Here is a 23,892-nt window from a genome sequence, read left to right as displayed (position 1 = left end):
AGACATTTAACCTCTTATATAAAACCCTCAATAGTTAGTGTAAAGTTGACCTTTTTAGTCTGTACTTAGTAGTCTGCTCTTTTTCCCCCTCTCTTTGCAGACAGTATAGTACAGCCGGTCTAGGAGCTTGTAGATCTGCTAATGTTTGGCTAAAGTTCTCCTTAGAATGGGATGTTATTATGTATTCTGCATTTGAGCCACAGACCACCATTTGATGACATAAAGCCTCTCAGACGACTCAACACAATATTTTGTTGTTGACAATAAGAAAGGAATATATATAGCCAATTATTCCACATTCTCTGTTGACGAAATTGTCAATACATTTAGCTTAGCTTCAGCCATCATATAGCTTTATAGTTTTCATGTAGTTTCCATTTCGTTTTCGTCAGTGAAAAAAGGTAGTCGACGAACATTTTCTCCGTCTTAGTTTTTTAGTCGACAAAAACAATGGCTGCCGGACTACTGGGGGTTACGTCTATCTATGACACACCTTGTACAGAGTTCATAAAACACTGCTCTAGTGTTTAGAACAGAATGGAGTGAATACAGACTATAGAGCACATGAAGGCTGGCTATCTGCCACCGCACCATGTCTGAACTACAATCAAATAAATGTTCCCCCGCAGCCAAATATTACAAGCTGTCTGTACCGTTCATGTCAAGTGCTTAACCCATTCTGAACGGGAACCCCTTTTGGTGTTTTAAACAATATGTTATGCTTTAGCTATTGCAAAATAGCAAATCTACAAGCTCATAGCGCGGCACCGAGTGCCGTGCTACGAGCTTGCATAGGTCTGCTATTTTTGAGAAATCATGGCACAAATCTTTGAATATATTCTTTCAGAGAGAGTTTGCGTTTTTAACTCAAATCTTTGCTTCATGGGGGGTTCCCTGGAAGAACGTATTTTCAGACGGGGGGTGTCGGCGGCTAAATATAGATAATCCTGGGGGTCCTTGACGTGAAAAAGGTTGAGCACCCACTGACATAGAAACACAGGTTTTTCCAGAAAACTGTAAAAGTCGGCCTCAGATCTAAGTGGGTTAATGTATGAATGCCAAAGACAAACAGGCTGGAATTAAAATGACAGATATACTGTAGGTATACGGAGGAAATGCCAAGCCCCAAAAACCTGCTTTCATTCACAGATAAACAATGTGCTGCTGCTTGGCTGCTGAAATGAAATGTCTTGTGTGTTGCATTTTATGATGTCGCGTAAAAATAATAGATAACAATAATATGGAAATACGGAAATGAATGGGGTTTCAAGGGACATTCAATGTCAATCAGTGTTAATAGTATTTGTAGTAGATAACAGTAGCACAATTTGAAATTTGCACCCTGGAAATTCTTTGTGTTTGACTAGGTTTTGACTGGGTTGCTGAATTCCTACAATGCCTCAGTGCATTTCCCCATCCTTGTGGAGACAAGGGGGGGAAGGCTGCATGGAGGAGGTGTGACTTTGTATAGCCCAGGAAGGACAGGGTTTTGGTCATGAACGTCGTGCATGGCTAAAATTATAAAAAGAAAACACGTTACAAAAGAAACAAAACATAGGAAAGTGTTTCGTGCGTCCTAAACGTCATTAAAATAACGTTGAGGAGAGAATGACGTGTGTTTTCTGACCAGCTCCACGGCCTTGGGGTAGGGAGGAGCGTCGTGCTCTATGATGTTGAAGGGCAGAGGACTCCATCTCCTCTTCGAGCGCTTGCGGGCCTTGTCCCAGGGCGCTTTGTGAGCGGGCCGCTGAGGGGCCTCGTGGTGGCCCCACGGCGCTTTCTGGGCGGGCCGCTGAGGTGCCTGGTCGTCCCACGGTGCTTTCTGGGCGGGCCGCGGACCGCCCACCTGCTGAGGGAGAAGCAAAAAACAACCGTTTACTTGTTCTTTCCTCCCTTCTGGCGACGATGCCAACCTGTTGACCGGTCGTTCCCAGGACAACGAGACCCACCTGGGGTGACAGCAGGGCCGTCTCAGCTGCCTCCCCCTCCCCCTCCCTATGGAAGTCACATCAAAGCTGCCCTGCCTGTCTCCGCCCCTTGCCCTGTTCAAAACCTCACTCAAAACCCCAGCGTTTCAAGACTCGCAGTCCCCGCCTATAATTCTAACCCCCCTTTTGCCGTTTAACTTGAAAGTTTCGTTGTTTTTCTTCTTTGTAATTATTTGTTATTGGTCCAAAATGTTGTGTTTGTTGTTGTCACGATTTGTCACGACTCGAGTTGGCTTTCTACGACACTTAAAAGGTCTTTAAAATAATTACTTTTTGGAAATGTCTATGGGGAAAAATGCATTGGGAATTATTTCCTGGGGCCACTGGCGTCGTCATGAAAGGGGGCGGGACTGCGACGCTATGATCAAACAGGGCAGTGCACGGTTCTCAGCCTTTTCATCCCATTCTGGACGGGAACCCCTTTTTGTTTGTTTGTTGTACTTTAGCTATTGAAAAATAGCAAGACCTACAAGCTCGTAGTGCGGCACCGAGTGCCGCACTACGAGCTTGTAGGTCTTGCTATTTTTCTTTTTATCGTGAAAATGTGGCGCAAATCTTTGAATACATATATTCTTTCACAGTGAACATTTTTTCAAACTCAAATCTTTGCTTCCCCCGGAACAACATATTTTCAGGGAATAAAACACCCAAAAAAAGAAAAATGACAACAAACACAATGGAAAAAACAAGAGGTTTTTGTATGCCCCGACCGACACAGCTGTGACCGGCGAGCGCCAATCACGTCGACCTTTTCCCTCACCTGCTGCGACGGAGGGCCGGAGGAGGGCCGGAGGTGGACGTCCATGGCCGCGGGAGGAGGAGGGGGAGGCCAACCCCCCCCCCTGGCCCGCCTGGGGGCCGCCTCGCTCGCCCACACGCGGAAGGTCCTCCCGCGCGGCGAGGTCACGGCGGTGGCGCGCTCCGCCACGATGGCGCCGTCGTCCCTCACGCGGAAGTCGGGGTCGCCGGAGGTCAGGGTCAGCCCGTCGCGCCGGCACCCGCCCAGCGGCACTATATGCGTGGAGGAGGAGGAGGAGGAGGAGCCCACCGAGAGCACGCACACACACACACACACACACACACGCGCACACACACACACACACACACCATTAAAGGAGAATTCCATGCTAGAAGGCTTTCTTACCTTTATTTATAATAATAATAATAATAATAAACTTTATTTATATAGCACCTTTTTTGCCAGTGTCACAAAGTGCTTAACAATATAAAATCCCACCTGTGTGAACTGAGTGGTGCAATTCCCCACCCCCCCACCCACCTCTCTCTCTCTCTCTCTCTCTCATTAGCAGGCAGCAGGCACATCACTATCTCTCTCTCTGTTTCTGGCGCCCCCTACTGGTGCTAATAAGTCACATACTCGTGCTCATGACGGCCACTGACGGCCACTGATGCATAGATACGCACGGACATTGCTGGTTGTAGGAGTGGTTGCACCGCTCAAAAACAACAGTGTTACATAACGACCAATGACAACAAAACAGCAGGCAGAAGAATAAAATGACATTATCAATGGGAATTAAAAGCAAACATTGTCCATGTCTCGGAGCCATAGAGTAGAATCGGCTCAACGGTTGACCTAAATTATTTTACTTTTAACATATTAAGCTGGGATGACCAGATCTTATGCATGCATGTCATTGCAGGCTGACCAGGCCACATACCCTTCCTAGTTTGAAAGTTCCTATAGTTTGAAATATCATAATATTATGATATTTGCCCGATGAAGACCGTGTACATGTCGAGACGTTGCAATGTGTTGCCTCTAAATAAAGTAAGTCTCAGAGCTCACATAGAAGATGTTCATTCTCTTCCTTATAATCTGCCCCTGCCCACGACGTGCCCCTATTATGAAGCCACGGCCAGCCGGCTGCAGTGAAGTGGTTCAACTCCTTCGTTGCGGTTGATCCGTTAAGAAGAATCACGCGGTACAGCAGAGACGCGCTGCTGGTATGTATATCCCTGGTAGGTTGGCAGAGCTGGTTTAACCCATTCTGACCTGAGATCAGATTCATACGAGGTTTCCACTGGACACACACTGGTCTGATTAATCCATTCTGACCTGAGATCAGATTCTAAAAAATGTCAGTCGTTCTTCGATTTTTCAAAAATAGCAGACCTACAAGCTCGTATCGCGCCACTCGGTGGCGCGATATGAGCTTGTAGATCTGCTATTTTTCAATAGCTAAAGCATAACATGATGCTAAACACCAAAATGGGTGCCCGGTCAGAATGGGTTAAAAGAATATTCTGTTGAACGTGAAAAGGCCTGGATTCCATTTAGTGTTGGCATCGAAAAGTACTAACGTTTCAACAACAAAAAAAAAAAAGCTGATTTACAAGCTCACGAGTCACAACGCATTGCAGTGGGACATAACGTAAAAAAAAAAGGTGCAATATTTGCCTCTATCTTGCGTCACCGCTTACCCCTTATCCCTAAACATATTTGCCCTTTTTTAAGTGGTGCAACCTTTAAGATTGTGTTTAGTACAATACTGATCTACAGTAACTTTAGGTAGATAGATAGATAGATAGATAGATAGATAGATAGATAGATAGATAGATAGATAGATAGATAGATAGATAGATTGATAGATAGATTTGTTTGTACCTTGAGAGACGACGACACCGCGGTCAACCCTCACTGGAACCCGCGCTCTGATGGAATGTGGAATGCATGACGACACGGGAGGAGATAACACCTGGAGAGAAGCCAAACCGGACTGGGTTAAACAATGACACGGGTGGCGATGAGACCAGGACTGGATTATCAACCACGTTGCACCTCTGTTCAACTGGCCATGACCCCCCCCCGCCCCACACACGCACACACACCCGCACACGGCACACGCGCACACACACACATTCACACGCACCCGCACACCCGCACACACACACACACACACACAAACACGGAGAGAGATAAGAGCTGGAGAAACCGGCCTGCAGGATTATCAACCATGCACTCTCGGTTCAACTGGCCATGACCCCCCCCCCGCCCCTCCCCAACGCATCAACGCTTCACACATCACCTTGTAAATCACACACACACACACACACACACACAAAAGGACGGTGACACGAGCAACCATAGGAGGCCTTATAGCTATGTTTCACCAGTTTCATTTGAAACGGGCCTCCACCCTCAGGGAGGCCTCCGAGCTACGACTGACCCCCACCACCACCACCACACTTGGCCCTCATATGTCTCTCTCGCTCACTCGCTGCCTTGCTCTCTCCCACGCTGTTAATTAAAGGAGAATTCCATACTAGAAGGCTTTCTTACCTTTCTTTGTAGTTGTTACGTCCCTAACCAAAGAGGTCCAGGTGTTATCTTGTGCAAAAGCTCCTTATATTTCCCCTACCATAAGCCCTAAATGAATGACATTGAATGGGGCTATGGGGTGTTGTGCTAATTTGCTTATTTCCATCGCTCAATATATATATATTTTTTATATATCCTCTCTTCATAATGTAAATAATATCCCAAGCAGCACACTTTACTACTTATTTAGATGGAAATAAGCAAATTAGCACAACACCCCATAGCCCCATTCAATTCCCATTCAATTCAATGCAATTAATTGAGGGTTCCTTATAGCCAATAAGGAGTTTTTGCACAAAAAAACACCTGGACCTCTTTGGTGGGGACATAACAACTATAATGAAAGGTAAGAAAGGTAAAAAAGCCATCTAGCATGGAATTCTCCTTTAAGTTACAATTTAGGCATTTAGCAGACGCTCTTGATCCAGAGCGACTTACATTTAAGCAAAAACAAAAGCATGGAATACATTTAAGCAAAAACAAAAAGCATGGCAAGTTACACCTATTTCCTGTTAATAACCTGGGAAAAAGGTGCAGCGTTGGGAGGTAAAGGGGGAGACACTTTATCGTGAAGGGACGACAGGATGAGGAGTTGTTGTGGAGAGTAAAGTAATGGCTGCAAGCGAAATTGAACAGTCAAAACGATGTGTCAATTACGCCTGTATCAACAGAATAATGATGTCATAGGTACAGTGTATATGGGGCCTCATTTGGTCATATAAGGTTCATAAGGTCGCCCCAACAAACAAACAATATTTAACATAAGTACATAAAACAAATGACTCAGCAACAGGTGAAAGTTGCTCCGGGCGAATGTGCACTTGAATTAAAGTCTGCTACTTTTGCTTCTTTTCAATTTGAATCCTGAAAAGTAACAGTTTTGGACAAAATGTACTTAAAGTACTCAAAGTAAAAGTACTCATATTGCAGAATGTCCCATTTCACACAAGTTCAAACTGTGTACAAAATATCTTGAAAATAGCAGATCTACAAGCTACTACTACTATGGTGCTGGCGTTTTAAAAAACATACTACAGTATAGCTATTCAAATGTACAAAATACAAAGTGCATTTTCTTTTTGATATCAGTGCATTGCTGCGTAAAAATGTTGACGTTTTCCCCCAAACGACTTTCCAGAAACTTCCCCCAAAAATAATATACATATTTATATTACATAATAATAGTGAAATAGCAGATCTACAAGCTCACAATGTGTCATCATCATCATCATCATTGCAACTGTGATCTGCTCATTTTCACTATTATTTGACGTTGTTCATTCATAATGTAGTCCTACTGTACATTTTCCCTTCCCAGAAATGTGCGCTGGACTAAATTTGTCTTTGGAATGTCGTAAAAAAAATGCAAAATACTCAACTAAAGTACAGACGCTCAAAGAATGTGCTTAAGTAAACAGTAAACAAAGGAATAAATAACTGTCTCCTTGAAGGACAGATGACAGCCAGGGTTTTTTTTTGTTTGTTTTTTTTTTAGGACAAAAGCTCTCTTCATTTCCGTGCGTGCCATTCCTTTGGTGGTTGTGCGAACGCGGTACAGCCACAAGTCAATAAACAGTACGACAAAAAACAGCAGATCACCCAACCTGTTGTGACAGAGGGCTGAGCGGTCTGTGGGAAAGATTCACCCTGGCCTGTTTGTTGCATCGATGCACAACACCAGGTGTGTCCTGTCTGCGTTAGTTCTGGGTCCAGTTACTTCTTTGACACACCAGGCCAGGGTGTGTCATCGGCCATCCCCAGGCCCAATCCCTGCACCAACTGACAAATAAACACATAACTGACAAATACACAATCGCATACTCAGCGGTTCTCAAACATCTTTGGCCATGCTGGCCCCTTCCCTGCTATACTTCCTTCACAGGTGTTACCGATACCGATACTAATGAAGAAAGGCTCTAGCTGTTCCATTCCGGTCAAACAGAGTCAGTGTTGAAAAGGCTTTCTGCTGCTGCGGACGAGGAGAGACAAGGCAAACAAACTGACGTTCCAAAACCCTTGAGAGGGCTGCCAGACACCAGGGGCTGTATTTTGCGTGTCTTAAGTACCAGGTCTTATAGAGCGCCGCAGTCCCGCCCCCTTTCAGAAAAGCGAGTGGCCCAGGAAGTGGAAGCCCCATGCATTCTCCCATCGGCACTTTTAATATAATTTATTTAAAGACGGTTATGCCGCGGATAAAGCCAATTCGGATCGTGACGAATCATGACAATGAACACAATATTTTGGGCCGATCAAATAATTTATAAGACAAAAATGAAACAAATAGTGTTGTCTCCTGACTTTCTTTTCTTCTTTCTAATGATTTGATCGTCCCAAAATATTGTGTTCATTGTCATGATTCGTCACGATCCGAATTGGCTTTGTCCGCGGCGTAACCGTCTTTAAATAAATTATATTAAAAGTGCCGATGGGAGAATGCATGGGGCTTCCACTTCCTGGGCCACTCGCTTTTCTGAAAGGGGGCGGGGACTGCGGCGCTCTATTCCCTAACTTGAGTAAACGAAAGACCTGGAGGCGTGATCAATGCTCTTTGGCCACTCAGAATAGCCAAATGGCATTGATCACGCCTCCAGGTCTTTAGTTTAAGCAACACAAGGGTTATATCAGCTGAATTGGACATTAAGAAATGGAGAGGTTAGTCTGTTTTTCTTTTCAGCAGAAAGGAAGTGAATAAGGATTAGAATAAAATATAATGACAATTTTATTTCATAATAGTGGCAGGCCATATTATAATGCTATTATTTCATAATGGTGGCAAGCCCTGCATGTGTACACAGTGTTGTTTTTGGCAGCAAATTTTGATTTTAGTTTTAGTCATATAGTCTCTTGAATAGTTTTAGTCACATTTTAGTCACCTGGAATGTTTTAGTGCATGTTAGTCTAGTTTTAGTCGACTAAATATCATAATATTTTAGTCTAACACAATGTATTCTGGTGGGCCTTGATGCCGCCGTTTTTTTTGTCTGTTTTTTTTCACATGCTGAAAATTGCCGATCTACAAGCCCACAACGCGTCGCGCTGCGGCGCGTTGTGAGCTTGTAGATCGGCTATTTTCAGCGTGCAATAAATTGTAAAATGACTTATACTGGATCTCTTGTCCCTTCCTAACGTTTTAGTCTAGTTTCTATTTGTTGACGAAATTGTCAGTATATTTAGTCTTAGTTTTAGTCATCATATATAGCTTAGTTTTTATTTAGTTTCCATTTAGTTTTCGTCAGTGGAAAAAGGTATAGTCGCCGTACATCTTTCGTCTTAGTTTTAGTCTAGTTTTATTTGATCCGTTGACTTTTCTGATGACACCACTCTCATACACTGTCTCAAGCAGCACCACGACCACCATGTAGTCTCACCATGGCAGGAAACGTTATTGTACCGATCTATTCATCATCGCAATAGATGTTATTCTCTGAATAAACCATAACGCATTCAGGACGGGAACCCCTTTTGGTGTTTTAAGCATTATGTTATACTTTAGCTGTTGAAAAGATCCATAAGTTGAAACTATTCAATCATGCAGAAACTACAGAGACAGACATGGTGGAGGCGCGTGCATGTATATTCACATTACATTGAATTCATTACTCGTATACTGACTTGCAGCATGGTGAAATTGAAACTGTGTGGGTTGAATTCATTTTCAAAAATGCTATATCAGTATTAGTTGGTATGATATTCTTGAGGGGTGCTTATAGCTGGGGAGGAACATGTAGAGAAAATCCTGATTGGCGACTCTAATACAGACATGCAACATAAGGAAGCACTAGCTCTGATCCATAGCTCTAATGCGTTTCATTTAGAGCTATGTTACTCTCAACTTCCGCCGCTTGCATGAATGCAGACCAGCCTCTACTAGTCTACTCTTTGGCGTAAATAAAAATAATGTTTTTGCTACTCACCAAACAAAATCCCCTTTTGGCCAAAAAGTACAGTTTATACGTGTGGTGGGGGGGCTCAGAGTGCGTCCACTAAGGAAAGTAGGCTTTCTAATGACACAACCCGCCTTTGTTTTGGTGAGTAGCAAAAACGTTCTTTTTATTTACGCCAAAGAGGAGAGGCTGGTCTGATTTCGATTTGAGATTTAAAACGGAAAGTCCCAGAGCTAAGGAAGCACCTGTGTTCAAGTCATTCAGTAGGTTCTGTGATCTGCATATAGTACAAGGTTTCTTTGACTATGCATCCACCTCTTGGCACCACAGCACCTCAAAGGCCCTTAAAACTATAGGCTCCAGACTTCCCAAAACAAACGGTTCGGCTCCTACTTGGCCTCACCCCTCAAACCCACCTCACCTCTGCGCACTTTGACAGGCTGGGTCGACGACAGTGTATAGCATCTTGCAATGGGTCCACAAGATTCGAAACACCACCAAGATACCCATGTACCTGTCTAAATACAAACCATGTGCAACCCACATTCGGCACAAACAAGGGACTAAATTATTTTCGCTCCTATGCCACCAAAATGTGGAACGCCCTATACCTATACAGTCATTAAGACATGAAAATCCCTTGACTCCTTCAAAACCGCTCTCTAAAGGGCACCTATACGGACGGCTGCCATTCGAAACTGTCTCCCGTAAAATCTGAATCCACACCCACCCCCTTTTTCCCCTCACTGTATACGTATATGTTTCTTTTCCATTTTACCTCCTTTAAAAATAATTCCTGTTCTACTCTTTGGCTACATAGAAGGGTCTATTTGTATACGTATCTAAATGTTTTGATTAATTGAACAAGGTGGACCCTCTAAATAAGTGTAATGCTTTATTGGGTCGTCCACTCACAGTTAACAGTCTTTGTATTGAGTTGTGCTTGAAATGTAACTGTAATTCTGCAAACTGTTAATAAATATTTCAATCAATCAATCAAAAATAGCAGATCTACGAGCTTGTAGATCTGCTATTTTTGAAAAATCGTGAAAATGTGGTGCAAATCTTTAAATAGATATTCTTTCAGAGCTAACGTTTTAAACTCAAATATTTGTTGGGGGGGGGGGGTCCCTGGAACAACGGCGGCCAATTACATATATTTTTGAAGGTCCTTGACGTGAAAATGTTTGAGAACGTCTTGCATAGAAACATAGTTTTTCAGAAAACTGTCAGGATTTATGAGGCATTTGTAGAATCGCCCTCAGGTCTAAATGAGGTAATATATTAAGCTAGTGTGGGCCAGGAAATCATTCCCAATGCATTTTTCCCATAGACATTTCAAAAAGTATTTTTTTAAAGACCTTTTATGCGTCAAACAAAGCCAACTCAAGTCGTGACAAATCATGACAACCAACGCAATGTTTTGGACCAAACCAAATAATTACAAAGACAGCAAAAGAAAGTGTTGAAACCTGCCGTTTCTTTCTTCTTTCTAATTATTTGTTCGGCCCACACAGTTGTGTTTGCTGTCATGATTTGTCACAACTCGAGTTGGCTTTGTACGAGGCTTAAAAGGTCTTTAAATAAATACTTTTTGAAAAGTCTATGAGGAAAATGAACAGGGAATAATTTCCTGGGCCCTGGTAGGGTGGCGGGACTGCGACGCTCATAGAAAGCATAGGTGGACCCCAGTCTGACAGGTCAGTGTTTGGTAGCCTCGGAAACCCAGACGTTTTTATTTCGAGGGAGAAAAAAAAAAGTCTGGGTCCGAGTCCACTTCAATTCGGCATAGAGTAGCGCAAACATCGCTCACTCTCTGCTGATTTCTGATCGTCTGCACCTTTGTTAAATTGACGCACACATGTACACACACACACTCCCTCTCTCTCTGTCGCTCTAAGTAATTAGTCGCGCAGCTGTGCATAGTTTCTCCCGGCGGATCCTGCCGGGAGCTGCCTATATGCCATAGAAAGCATAAGTGAGTTCCAGGCTAGTGTTTGGTGTCACAACACGCTAGTGTAAAATGCAGTAGTTTGTGACTTCTGTTTCTGTTTATCAGTATAAAGAATGTATAAGTAAAGGACGGTAATTGTCTTCATAAAGAAAACAATCACATTCACAAATAGCTCAAAGATAATGTTACTACACAGACACTTGACCTCTTTAAGCCCTATTTGACTGGCGGCGTCCCCCGGGGCTGTAGTCTAGTAGAAACTAAAGATCTGCTTTTTTTCCCCCTCTGAATGTTTGCTCCAGAATAGAGAGAAGCTATGCTATAGGGATGTGATTACATGTCAGGAAACAGGCCGGCTGAACATGTCACCTGTGGCATTGTCTTACATGACTCAAAGTTTTATTGCTTTTTCAGTTTAAGCACAAAGCAATGTCTGAGAATGTACGTGGAAGATGACTGAAGATCTTTTGAAAATAACTATAGAAAGACGTTTTGAATTGATTGTTTCTAAATCCGGGCCTAAGTTTTCTGAAGAAAATCTAATATGTAGGCCTATTCATAAATTACAAAAAAAAAAAAAAAAAGTTTCTGTAGCCTATACTGTAACAACAACTACTACGCCAAAAGGGGTTCCTGTCTTGAAAAGTAAAAACCCATACAAACTGTTCCGCGACCCAAACATGGATCCCAAACCACAGTTTGGGAAACAGTGGACTAAATAAAATCACAGTCCCATCATGCAACAACAAGGCACGTGCAAAACCCTGCATGGATTCTGCCGTGCCGTGCCAGGGCCAGGCCTGTAAGTATATAATCCCATAGCTTTGTCATGCTTTTTTTATTGCAGCTCGTGTTGTCTTTGGTTGAATATTAACTTCTCTCCCCGTAAAATGGGTGCCGACCGGGCACTGTTCACTGTCTACTTATAGTTTATGTTTATGGACCTATATGGATAATCCTGGCTGCCTTTTTATGAATTATGATTTATGACGAACCCTCAACTGTTCCTTTATTTGTATGTTTCGTGTCCTATGCTGCTGCTACTATTTGGAGTGGGTTGAATGATAGCAAACAAAAGTTTGTGTTTGAATGGAATGACACAATTCACGTCTCCATGTCTGTCTGTCTGTCTGTCTGTCTGTCTGTCTGTCTGTCTGTCTGGAGAGGACTGGAGTTCCAGATAACTCAATCAAATTTGCATTTAGTGGAACAAAATAGCACCACTGTGGCTTTTGAATCAGAATATACTGTAGTCAATATACTGCATTGGCGTACTCAAACCAGCCAAAAACTGTAATAAAACTAGTAGGCTAATATAACAAAGATCAAAACGCATACAATCCACATTATCAACACATTCTGTCATTCTGAATATCACAATCTTGCAGGGTGTAACTTTATATGTTGTGTTATTAGGCCGCATACAGTATGTATGCGCACACACACACACACACACACACACACACACACGTAGAGAGAGAGAAAGAAAGTGTTAACAGTCCGGGGAAGGAACAAGGTGTCCTCCCTCCCCTTTTATTCTATAAAACAAAAGCAGCTCATTCCTTTCCTGCGGGCTTTCTGCGGGCTTTCTGCAGCAGGACAGCTCCACGTAGGCGTCACACGGCGAAAATAGCCGATCTACAAGCGCGACGCGTTGTGAGCTTGTAGATCGGCTATTTTTGGCCGCGCGACGTCACCGTCATAAATCCGACCAAGTTTAGACAGTGTGCAGTCAAGTGGCCGACTGGACGGCGTTCCAACATTCCAGCAACACAACCTGTTGCGTGATGTTGTTTTGGCTCAACTTTCGCTTTTTTTTCCTTTTAATTTCCCTCAATTATAATAACGGCAATCACATCATTCACATGCACTCGCGTCGGTCGGTCCAAAGTAAACACAGTAGGCTACGCGTGCATGCCACCACCACCACCACCAGCTTAAATTATTATCAACATGTGTCAAAATCAAATCAACACAATGCCGCGAATATATACAAGCACTTATGAAGCTATAATTACAATGATCCATCTATTCAATCATCATCACTCACCACAATAAGCAGGCTGAGGCAGATCAGTAACTGTGTGCCCGGGGCCATGGATGGATCATGAATGGATGGAGGGGGAATGAACGCTTCTTTAATCCGAGCCAGGGGGAAGCCAGCCGGGCCAACACGTCTCCAGTGTCCCCGGGGCGCTGGTGGTGCATGGGTCTCTCCTCTCCTCTCCTCTCCTCTCCTCTCCTCCAACCGTTATAGGTTATAGTTAGCACAGATCCTGTGTTGTAGGGTCCATAAGGGCGCCTGTCTCACACACACTGTAGCCTATATAGGTGCAAGTAGGCAGTCAGTGTGCATATGGTAATAATAGCCTGTCTATATAATCTATCTCTGCGGTAGGGAACTTGGAACACAACTGAGTGTCCACAACTTTTCACTAATGTCTTTTCTCTCTCTCTCTCCTTGCACTGCCCCGCCCCCTCCCCTTGCCTGCTGCACGCTCTGTCCTGGCAGAGAGAGATAGAGAGAGAGAGAGATAGAGAGAGAGAGACAGAGAGAGAGAGAGAGAGAGAGAGAGAGAGCAGGACTCCACCCCCACGAGCCAGACACACTTTTGTCTGTAGTGTGTGCGTGTGTGTGTGTGTGTGTGTGTGTGTGTGTGTGTGTGTGCGTGCGTGCGTGCGCGCGCGCGTGCGTGCGTGCGTGTGTGTGTGTGTGTGTGTGCGCGCGCGTGTGTGTGTGTGCGTGCGTGCGTGCGTGCGCACCAACAACGTGTTATACTGTTTTATTAATTAATTATCATGCATTACTAATATAGGCCTAGATTGTGAATAAATGATATAGGCCTATAATATATCGATAAATGAATCAATAAAATTAAGAGGTGTCCAAATAACCCTGCACTGCAGGAATCTGGCACGGTCTGACCCAGAGGTCATGAGTCATGACCTCTTTGAGTCTTTGACCTGTGAGGCTGTGACTCATCAGGTAGAGAGACAGATACATACATACGTGGGGGTTTGGGGGGGGGGAGGTTTTCCTTGGGTTCTGCGCACCCTTGCCTAGAACTGCGGCGGTGCAGGATCCACACAATAACGATAGCAGTCACTTTGCTCTCACTCAAACTGCAGGGTCCAGGGACAACCCAGGGGGGTCCTCCAAGGGGTTTCAGGGGGTCCCCTCTGTCTGGCTTTGTTGCGTTAAATTGGTCCCCTCGGTGAGATTTTGTTAATATGGCATACATGTCCACTGGCCTACGCACCTGTGCATGCGTCTAATTTCTAGGTGTGCGAAGGTTTTCTCCTACAGTTAATATGGCATGTAGAATTGTAAATCAGTGTTACCTCTTTTGAACCGGCTGTTCAAAGAGGCTGTTTGAAAACCAGACGCATTGTGAGCTTGCAGATCTGCTAAAAAATTATCTTGAAAGATACTTGACCATTTTAACAACCGATCTTGGGACTGGCACAACATATTTTCAGATGGGGGTTGGCAGGCCAAATAGCCTACATAGCCTACACCATATGGGTCCTTGACATGAAAAAAAAACTACAACTATAAGCTAGCCTCGTCAGGTCAACAGGAAGTACAGTGGTCAACAGGAAGTATAGTCTACAGTGGCCGCCAAAACGAGGGCGGGCAGACTTCACAATAAGGGACTGAAACTGAATGCAGAGACGCAAACTAAACTCTTATTTCAATCGGAGTGGATTCACTGGCACTGGCTCAGTTCGCACCCGTGCGAACTGAGCGGTGGAACTATACTTTTACACAGTAGTTACATATAGTGACTGTGGGTTGTAGAGCGTCGCAGTCCCGCCCCCTCGAGAGACCCGGAAAATAAATCGCCGTTCATTTTCCTCATAGGCATTTCTTAAAGTATTTATTTAAAGACGGTTACGCCACGGACAAAGCCAACTCGGATCGTGACAAATCATGACAATGAACACAATATTTTGGGGCCGATCAAATAATTAGAAAGAAGAAAATAAAGGCAGGAGACAACACTATTTGTCTTGTTTTTCTTCTTATAAATGATTTGATCGGCCCCAAAACATTGTGTTCAATGTCATGATTTGTCACGATCCGAGTTGGCTTTGTCCGCGGCGTAACCGTCTTTAAATGAATACTTTAAGAAATGCCTATGGGAAAAATGCATTGGGATTTATTTCCTGGGCCGCTCGTTGTTCTGTAAGGGGGAGGGACTGCGACGCTCTATAATACTGTGTTATAGAGCGTCCCCTACCAGGGACCAAGAAATGATTCCCTGTTCATTTTCCTCATAGACATTTCAAAAAGTATGTATTTAAAGACCTTTTAAGCCTCGTTACAAAGCCAACTCAAGTTGTGAGAAATCATGACAACAAATACAAATTTCGGGCCGAACAAAATTAGAAAGAAGAAGAAAACGGCAGTTTTGTTGTTTCTCTTCTTTGTAATTATTTGTTCGGCCCAAAATGTTGTGTTTGTTGTCATGATTTGTCACAACTCGAGTTGGCTTTTTCCGTGGCGTAACCGTCTTTAAATAAATACTTTTTGAAATGTCTATGGGAAAAAATTATGAGCAATTCTCTTCTGGTCCTAGCGTCGTCATGAAAGGGTGCAGGACTGTGACGTTCTATAGTGTGTATGTGTGTGGTGTCTTGGAGTTAGCCTGGCTAAAGCAAGACACAAATCAGCCATTGCCAAAAATAAATTGCCTGCCGGACAGTGTGATTTGAGTCTGGCTTATTAGTCAGGCTACCTTGGAGTGTCTTGGAGCCAAGCATGGTTGTTGACTTATAAGCAGCTGCAGGTTCAATATGTCCTACTCAGAATGGGGTCAAAGGTCCTATACTCAGGCGGACAGACAGACACACATTGTGCATATAGAGCGTCGCAGTTCCTTTCATAACGACGCCAGTTCCCGAATCCCAATGCATTTCAAAACTTATTTATTTAAAGACCTTATCATGATTTGTCACGACAAGAGTTGGCCTTGTCCGCGGCATAAACGTCTTCAAATAAATACTTTCTGAAATGTCTGTGAGGAAAATGAACGGGGATTTCTTTTCCGGGTCTCACGAGGGGGGCGGGACTGCAACGCTCTATAGGAGACGGTGTGCCACCGCTGAAAAACAACGACCGAATCACATTAAACCACGCCTTATTGGCTGCACGTGCACGCTAACCGTGTGCGTGCACGTTTGTGTGTGTCCGTGCAGACACATACACACACACACACACACACACACACACACACACACACAGAACATTCTGTCAAATGTTTTTTAGAAAATCTAGGACAATTTATAGGGAAACCTTTGAAACATGAACATTTCAGATACACTTTGAAAAGTGCTGGAAATGCCTGAATATGATCAAAACATGTTTTGACCGCATAATAATGACTATATATGCCCAAAATAGGTCGACATGTCCCCGGTTGAAAGCTGATTCAATGATCCGAGTCACGCATTGCTGAGTGTTATCCATCTGATAAGAGCTGATCATGTCCTGTCCTGCCCTGCCCTGTCCTCCGTGCTCCATCTGTGCTCTCAGGACTAAAAAAAAAGAGCTCAAAGCTATAAACCACATCGCGGCAATAATATCTTTTCATGTAAACATTTATATAAACGGTTCTCACACTTTTGAGGGTAAATATCCTTTCATGTAAACATTTATATAAACGGTTCTCACACTTTTGAGGGTAAATATCCTTTCATGTAAACATTTATATAGACGGTTTTGAGGGTGTGAGAACTAGCTAGACTCCTCCATTGATCGATTGATTGAAAATGTTATTCCACAGTATGTATGATGATCTTGGGTATATACATTTCAAACCGAACGAAAGCACAAGTCGGTGCAAAAACTGCTACCTTGAGGACGAAGCCGAAAAGCATTATAGACTTCATCAAGGTCCTTTAATTTAATATGCATTTTTTTTTAGATTATTTTGAAAATAGCCGAGGGTTAAAGCCTTGACGACCTTGCAGGCTTATGTGCAAAAGGCTAAAACATGTCATTTAGATCGCACGTCATATATCATGTGCCCGTGGCAGGTCATTATTGTATAGTTTCAATGTACAGATTATTGCTAAATGCCTATATACATTGCAAATCGCTGAACAAACTTTGATGCTGTGTTGGCAAAGTTTAGCCAGGAGGACCCCCTGGGACCCTCTCAAGGACCCCTGGGGTGTCGCCGTATCCCCATTTTAAATTGTTTATGTGAGCTAGTGTTATTGTGCTCTCTCTCTCTCTCTCTCTCTCTCTCTCTCTCCTTGAGTTCAGTGGCCCCATGGTGGAATTCCATCTGCGACACATTACAGGCCGCATAATTGCTGCCTGTCTGACAGATATTGCAGCCTGCTATGAGAAATGACAGCATGAGTTGTGATCTGCTCTCTCTCTCTCTCTCTCTCTACTGCTGCCTTCGCTGCATTTATAGATGTTTGCTTGTTTGTGTCTCCAATTTGCGTGCATGCATGCATGTGCGCGAGTGCGTGTGTGCGTGTGTGTGTGTGTGTGTGTCCGATCTCTGCATCTCATACCGAACGGGAAGGCCGGGGCCAAATTCCACAACGGGACAGTGGCAGATCGAGGGAGCAAATCGTTGCTTTGGTTCCGTCAGCAGTGGTGGAAAAAGTACTGACATTTGTTTCTTACTTAAGTAAAAGTGTCTAGCCTACATACTGCTAATTTAGAAACACTACGGTACAAGTAACAGTCCGGTTATCAAAATGAGCTCAGGGTAAAAGTAGCCTGGCTAATAAGCCAGACCGAATCAGCCGTTGGCAATTAAATTGCCTGCCGTTGTGTGATATTATATAGTATGGCTTATTAGCCAGGCTAGGGTAAAAGTATACAGAATATTTGCATTAAAACCTATAGGCCTAGTTAAAGTACGCATTATGTAGAATGTCCCGTTTCAGAAGTTATCATTATTATGTTTTTGTGGTTTTTAAATGAAGTTGTGTTTTTTAATGTTTTACTGTAAAGCACAACGTTAAAGGTACAACGTTGTTGTTTTAAAATGTGCTATATAAATAAAGATGGTATGGTATGGTATGGTATGGTATGGTATGGTATTATGTTTAAAATGTATACAAATATTTTTTGAACAGAGCAGATCCACAAGCTCACAACGGTTGGCTTGTGTGGTTCGGGTTAATGTTTAATTTAATGTGTGCTTAATGTATGTTTTATGTGCAATATTTGCCTCTGAGAAGTGTAAGTAATAAATACCTCAACATGTTACTTACTTAGGTACAGTCCTTGTATGCTTGTGTGTGTGTGTGTGTGTGCGTGTGTGTGTGTGTGTGTGTGTGTGCGCGTGTGCATTATGCGTGCGTGTGTGTGCGTGCACACTCTGCACGTCCAGACATCTTGCTCTCTGCGCAGGGTGTGACTCCACGCACACAAAGAATGATCAGAATGAAGCCTGGAAGTGTCTTCTGGAGAGAGAGAGAGAGAGAGAGAGAGAGAGAGAGGCTGGGAAGAGAAGAGAAGAGAAGAGATGGGAACTGCAAGGAAGAGAAAAGCTCATTTACTATCACGCTCCCAGCAGCACACACTGTCGGCCTGTTTCCCACGCAGTGGGGTCGGGACCCATTCGTGAGTCGCGGGCGCATTTTTATAGGTCACATGTTTTCATGAATTACAAAGAAAAGTTGTCATTTTTCTAAAGAATTTCATAGAAAAAAAAGTGAAATCAAAGATTGTGAAAATAGCCTATATCTACAAGCTCACTTTTCATGCAGTGTTTTTTTTTTTTTTTTTTTTTTTTAACTTTTTGTTAGGTGTTTGTTTTAGAAAAAGGCAGATGCACACCTCGAGACAACAGGTGCGTATCGGTCATAATTAGTCAACAGACAAATCACTGTCTCTCCTATAGTGAAGGTCTCTCTAACGACATTTTCATGCACTTCTGTCATCATGAGGACCCAACCCACATTTTTAGAACTATTATACTGTCCCACTGAGCAAAACTATATGGATTAGTATAAAGTCATGTATGGCAGTGCTGGCACATGATGCATGAGCATGGGAGAAAAAAAAAAAGAACAAGACGTCTCCAAATATAGTTTATTTTAAGCTGCCAAGAAGCACCTTTGGCTTTGTTTTTGCACCTCCCTTCCTCTATTCACACGTACTAGAGCGTGAAGTCACCGTGTGTGTGTGTGTGTGTGTGTGTGCAGCTTAGAGGAGTGTCTGGGTGGTGGAGGTGGAGCTGGGTGGGTGGGGCAGGTCTCCACCCCAACATCATCCCAGTGCAACATTCCTGCTCCCCGCGGTGGCCTCCTATGTCAGGAGCTCTTGCTCACACACGCATGTGTCCCACACTGTGATCTATCCATCTGGAGTATATATATACTGCAAGGTTCTGCGAAACTGTTTAACTGTCCACAACCCCAAAAAGAGACTTTTATGTCTTCGTGGGGACCCAAACTATAATGAAATATATATAGCGGTGACACGCAATATATATGATCTGTCTGTCACTATATATATCTGCTGGAGCACTGCCTGGTTCTCAAAACTGTTAGACCATGTAAAACGTTTGCTGTGAAAGAATGTATATATTCAAAGATTTGAATTCGCTTGTAGATCTGCTATTTTTCAATAGCTATAAGTATAACAATTTAAAACACCAAAAGGGGTTCCTTCCCAGAATAGGGTTTAACTCCACAGCTCGATCCTATAGCCTCGAATCTGCCGATGGCAAAACTTTTTTTTTTTTTTGCCTGTCTGGCTTATACTAGCCAACCCTCCACCTCCAGAAGAGATGCCTGAAGAAGGTCTTAAAATAAAGAAGTTCATCCCTAGTTGTCCCCTATAGGGTATAGGCACCCTCACAAAAAGCATGCAGTAATCCTGGTCTCTATAAACTATACCTCCCCCTGGCCAGCCGGGGCGCCTGATGGCAGGGAAAGGAACTGCATGGTCGGAAAAATAACGTGTTCCTTATACACACGCGCTATACGTCCGGCCAGGGAAACTCTCCCCTGTCAGGTGAAAAGAAGCAGCTTGGACTCCTCATGCATAGAAAGTTTAGCATGAGGTCAGTCCGCTGCCCCCCCCCCCCCCCCCCGCCCCCCCAGGTTGGCGCCCGGGATTACATGAGTTAATTGACACAGAGTGGAAAAAATGGGTTGCTATATCGTGGGATTAAAATAAATAAAATTAATTAAGAAGTTCAACAAAAAGTGTTGCAGAAAGTGCGGCGTGTGGCGTGGGTCATATGTATTTATTATTGTGCATTTTCTTTTTTTAATATAGCTTCCGGAAAGAGACATTATTTTGATGTTTCCCCTCCCGGGAGCCAAACAAAAATATACCTTATGTGTGATACAAGCTGTGAGCTTGTATAGATCTGCTATTTTCACTACTTTACATTAAACATTTTGGTCTTCACATTTGAAGTGTATATAGGCCTATAGTTCCGCCCCAGAGCGACACATGAGTATCAATCAGGGTTTAAAGCCAAGGATTATTTTTTAGCCTCATATAGTCCTTCATTTATCTTTTTAAGCTCTGAAAAGCCAGATCCAGGTGTATTATCTTATATGAGGTCATAACTCACACCATCAGAGCTACCGTACCTCCTCCCTAAATCTATAAGCTATATACCGTACAATCAGGTGTGTGTGCAGTGTGGAACAACAAAGAGAACACGTCCGCCCACGCCTTGAGCTCTGAAATACTGTATATACAGTACTCCAACCCCTATACTGCCAACTGGATTGCACAAGGTTCAAGGTTCATGGGGTGTGTGTGTGTGTGTGTGTGTGTGTGTGTGTGTGTGTGTGTGTGTGTGTGTGTGTGTGTGTGTCATATAGTGGATATACCGTTGCTGACGGACAACCTCGTATCTCCGTATTTTAACCATTTGTGTGTTTTCGTAAATGAACACCCAAACTTGGTCATATATATTGCAGCGTCACACAAATGAATGCATCAAAAGTATAGCAGAACCACAAGGTCGAAATCTGCTATACTTTTGCAATTCTTTAAGTAATTTAAATCGTGAAAAGTGTCCGTTTTAGACATATGAGGTTTCCCCACCTGACAGAGAGATGATATCAGGCCTATAACAGGCCCAGAATAGGATTAATACACCCCCCCCCCCTCCCCTGTCAATCATCTCCGGTGTGGAAAATTGACTTGATTTGAAGTACTTTAGGCTAGGAGGATACTTAAGTAACATTTTGAGGTATCTGCACTTCACTTGAATATAATTTTTTCTTGTGAAATGGGACATTTCTGCATTAATGAGTACTTTCTACTTTTAGTATAAGTAGGCTGCATTTTCATACACTTTCTTTCTTTCTTTCTTTCAGATATTTTACTCAAGTATTGCAGTATTGATACCTTAATAGTATCCTACAATAGGCCCTACCTCCTTCTCTCTCGCCTCCTCCCTCCTTGCCTCTCACTAGTGGTGAAACAAGAACTTTTCTGTGTGGAGTTTGCATGTTCTGCCTGGGTTCCCTTAGGCCTTATAGCATAGGTACCCTCACATGTTCTCCCTGTCACATCCCATCACAGTCAGAACTGCAGCCTCACTCCCAATCTTCCTCCGTAGTCTGAAAACCCACCTTTTCAGACTCCACCATGGCCCGCAGCACTTGCCCTATAGCCCCTTAGATATAGCACTTTATGTAGACATAATATTTTAAACAGACTTATAGCATGTACGTATAGCACTAGAATTGCATTTCATGTAGTCTTAGCACTTTATAGTACATATGTATAGTATAGTATAGTATAGTATAGTATAGTATAGTATAGTATAGTATAGTATAGTATAGTATAGTTTATATATAGTTTAATGATATAGTAACTCCACTGTTACTAGGTCGAAACATGTCGGTTCAATAAAGTTCTCCTCCTTTTAACATCAAGTGTACCCTCACATGTTCTCCACGTGTCCCCTAGGGTAGGTACCCTCGCATGTTCTCCCCGTGTCCCTTAGGGTAGGTACCCTCACATGTTCTCCCCGTGCCCCCTATATGGTAGGTACCCTCACATGTTCTCCCCATGTCCCCTATGGTAGGTACCCTCACATGTTCTCCCCGTGTCCCCTAGAGTAGGTACCCTCACATGTTCTCCCCGTGTCCCCTATGGTAGGTACCCTCACATGTTCTCCCCGTGTCCCCTATGGTAGGTACCCTCACATGTTCTCCCCGTGTCCCCTATGGTAGGTACCCTCACATGTTCTCCCCGTGTCCCCTATGGTAGGTACCCTCACATGTTCTCCCCGTGTCCCCTATGGTAGGTACCCTCACATGTTCTCCCCGTGTCCCCTATGGTAGGTACCCTCACATGTTCTCCCCGTGTCCCCTATGGTAGGTACCCTCACATGTTCTCCCCGTGCCCCCTATATGGTAGGTACCCTCACATGTTCTCCCCGTGTCCCCTAGGGTAGATACCCTCACATGTTATCCCCGTGTCCCCTAGGGTAGGTATACCTCACATGTTCTCCCCGTGTCCCCTAGGTACCCTGGTCTCTAAACTGCCTCCCCCTGACCAGCCTGATGTAGGGGAAAGGAACTGGTTGGAATAACGTGTTCCTTCTATACGCGCTACGTCCACCCAGGGAATCTCCCCCCTGTCAGGCGAAAAGAAGCTTGCTTGGATTCCTCATTTCATTGAAGGAGGCATGAGGTCAGTCCGTTGCTCTCCTCAGGTTGGCAGAGGGAGTGTAGCGCCCAGGATTACATTATACCATCGACACTGGGTGAAAAGAAATGGCTTATACAAAGTCGTGGGATCAAACAAAAGGGGAGGGGAAATACTCAAGTATGTAAGTATGGTATAGTACTATAGTACATGAGTAAACGTATACTTTCTACAAGAGAGAGAGAGAGAGAGAGAGGGAGAGAGAGAGAGAGAGAGAGAGAGAGAGAGAGAGAGAAGCCTCACAGCGCTACAGCGCTTCTGTTTTTTTTTATTCCCAGACAGACAGTAACTTGGCATCCATCGGCACCAAAACACGCCGCTGCGCGCCCCAGGGGGGAAACCCCGAGGACGTGTGTGTGTGTGTGTGTGTGTGTGTGTCTTTGTTTTGTTTTGTGTTGACGGGCCCACGGCGGGGCTATAACGAGTTCAGTCGTCTCATCTCCTCAGGGTGTGTCTGCAGCCCTCGCCACCACGCCTACAGACAAGCTCGTCTGGAATCAGCTGTGAGATCATCGGGCCTCGTCAATAACGCCTGATATCGCCACCAGGTCGCGGGATCGTCACACCGTCACGGATCTGAAGTTCACCTGAACAACTAGTAGTCACACTCCATCCATTATGCTACAGCAGGGATTCACTCAAATCAAAACAGTGGTTTTCTTTTTTAACCCATTTTGTAACCCATGTTTCACCCCTGTGTCAATTATCTAATGTGATCCTGGGCTCTACACACCCTCCGCCAACTGGGGAGAGCAACGGACTTGAACTCATGCATGACTGTCCATGTTGCTCCTTTACACCTGACAGGGGGGGAGTTTCCCCGGCCAGACATAGCGCGTGGAAGGAACACATTATTCCAACCAGTGCCTTTCCCCTCCATCAGGCGCCATGGCTGGCCAGGGGGAGGTAGTTTAGAGACCAGAATCACTGCATGTTTTTATGAGGTACCTATACCCTAGGGGACACGGGGAGAACATGCAAACAAAACACACAGAAAGGCTCTTTACAAGGATTTTAAATCTGTCAGTGTTAGTGGGAAACGACCATATCAAATGTAA

At 43.9% G+C, this 23,892-nt stretch overlaps 1 protein-coding gene across 2 annotated transcripts in view; it reads right to left on the bottom strand.

Moving 5' to 3' along the window:
- The window catches only part of LOC308319383 (desmocollin 2-like protein), a 279,749-nt gene extending 266,183 nt beyond the window's left edge, over window positions 1-13,566 (bottom strand). Inside the window, exons 1-4 of one of the 2 annotated variants that reach the window (XM_080769427.1) lie at window positions 13,220-13,566; window positions 4,618-4,708; window positions 2,749-2,999; window positions 1,628-1,846 (exon numbers count right to left, since the gene is read on the bottom strand). In XM_080769427.1, coding sequence (XP_080625553.1) covers window positions 1,628-1,846; window positions 2,749-2,999; window positions 4,618-4,708; window positions 13,220-13,267 — 609 coding nt within the window. In that variant the 5' untranslated portion in view covers window positions 13,268-13,566. Of the gene's footprint in view, window positions 1-1,627; window positions 1,847-2,748; window positions 3,000-4,617; window positions 4,709-6,935; window positions 6,974-13,219 lie in introns of those variants that run through there. The other variant, XM_080769428.1, reaches the window with a different exon arrangement.
- Between the last annotated feature and the right edge of the window lie 10,326 nt (window positions 13,567-23,892).

The sequence above is a fragment of the Protomyctophum bolini genome (assembly GCF_963924005.1).
Source record: "Protomyctophum bolini genome assembly, chromosome: 8".
Taxonomy (NCBI): domain Eukaryota; kingdom Metazoa; phylum Chordata; class Actinopteri; order Myctophiformes; family Myctophidae; genus Protomyctophum; species Protomyctophum bolini.
Note: the sequence above shows the minus strand (reverse complement) of the source record. Positions and strands in the feature narration are given on the sequence as shown.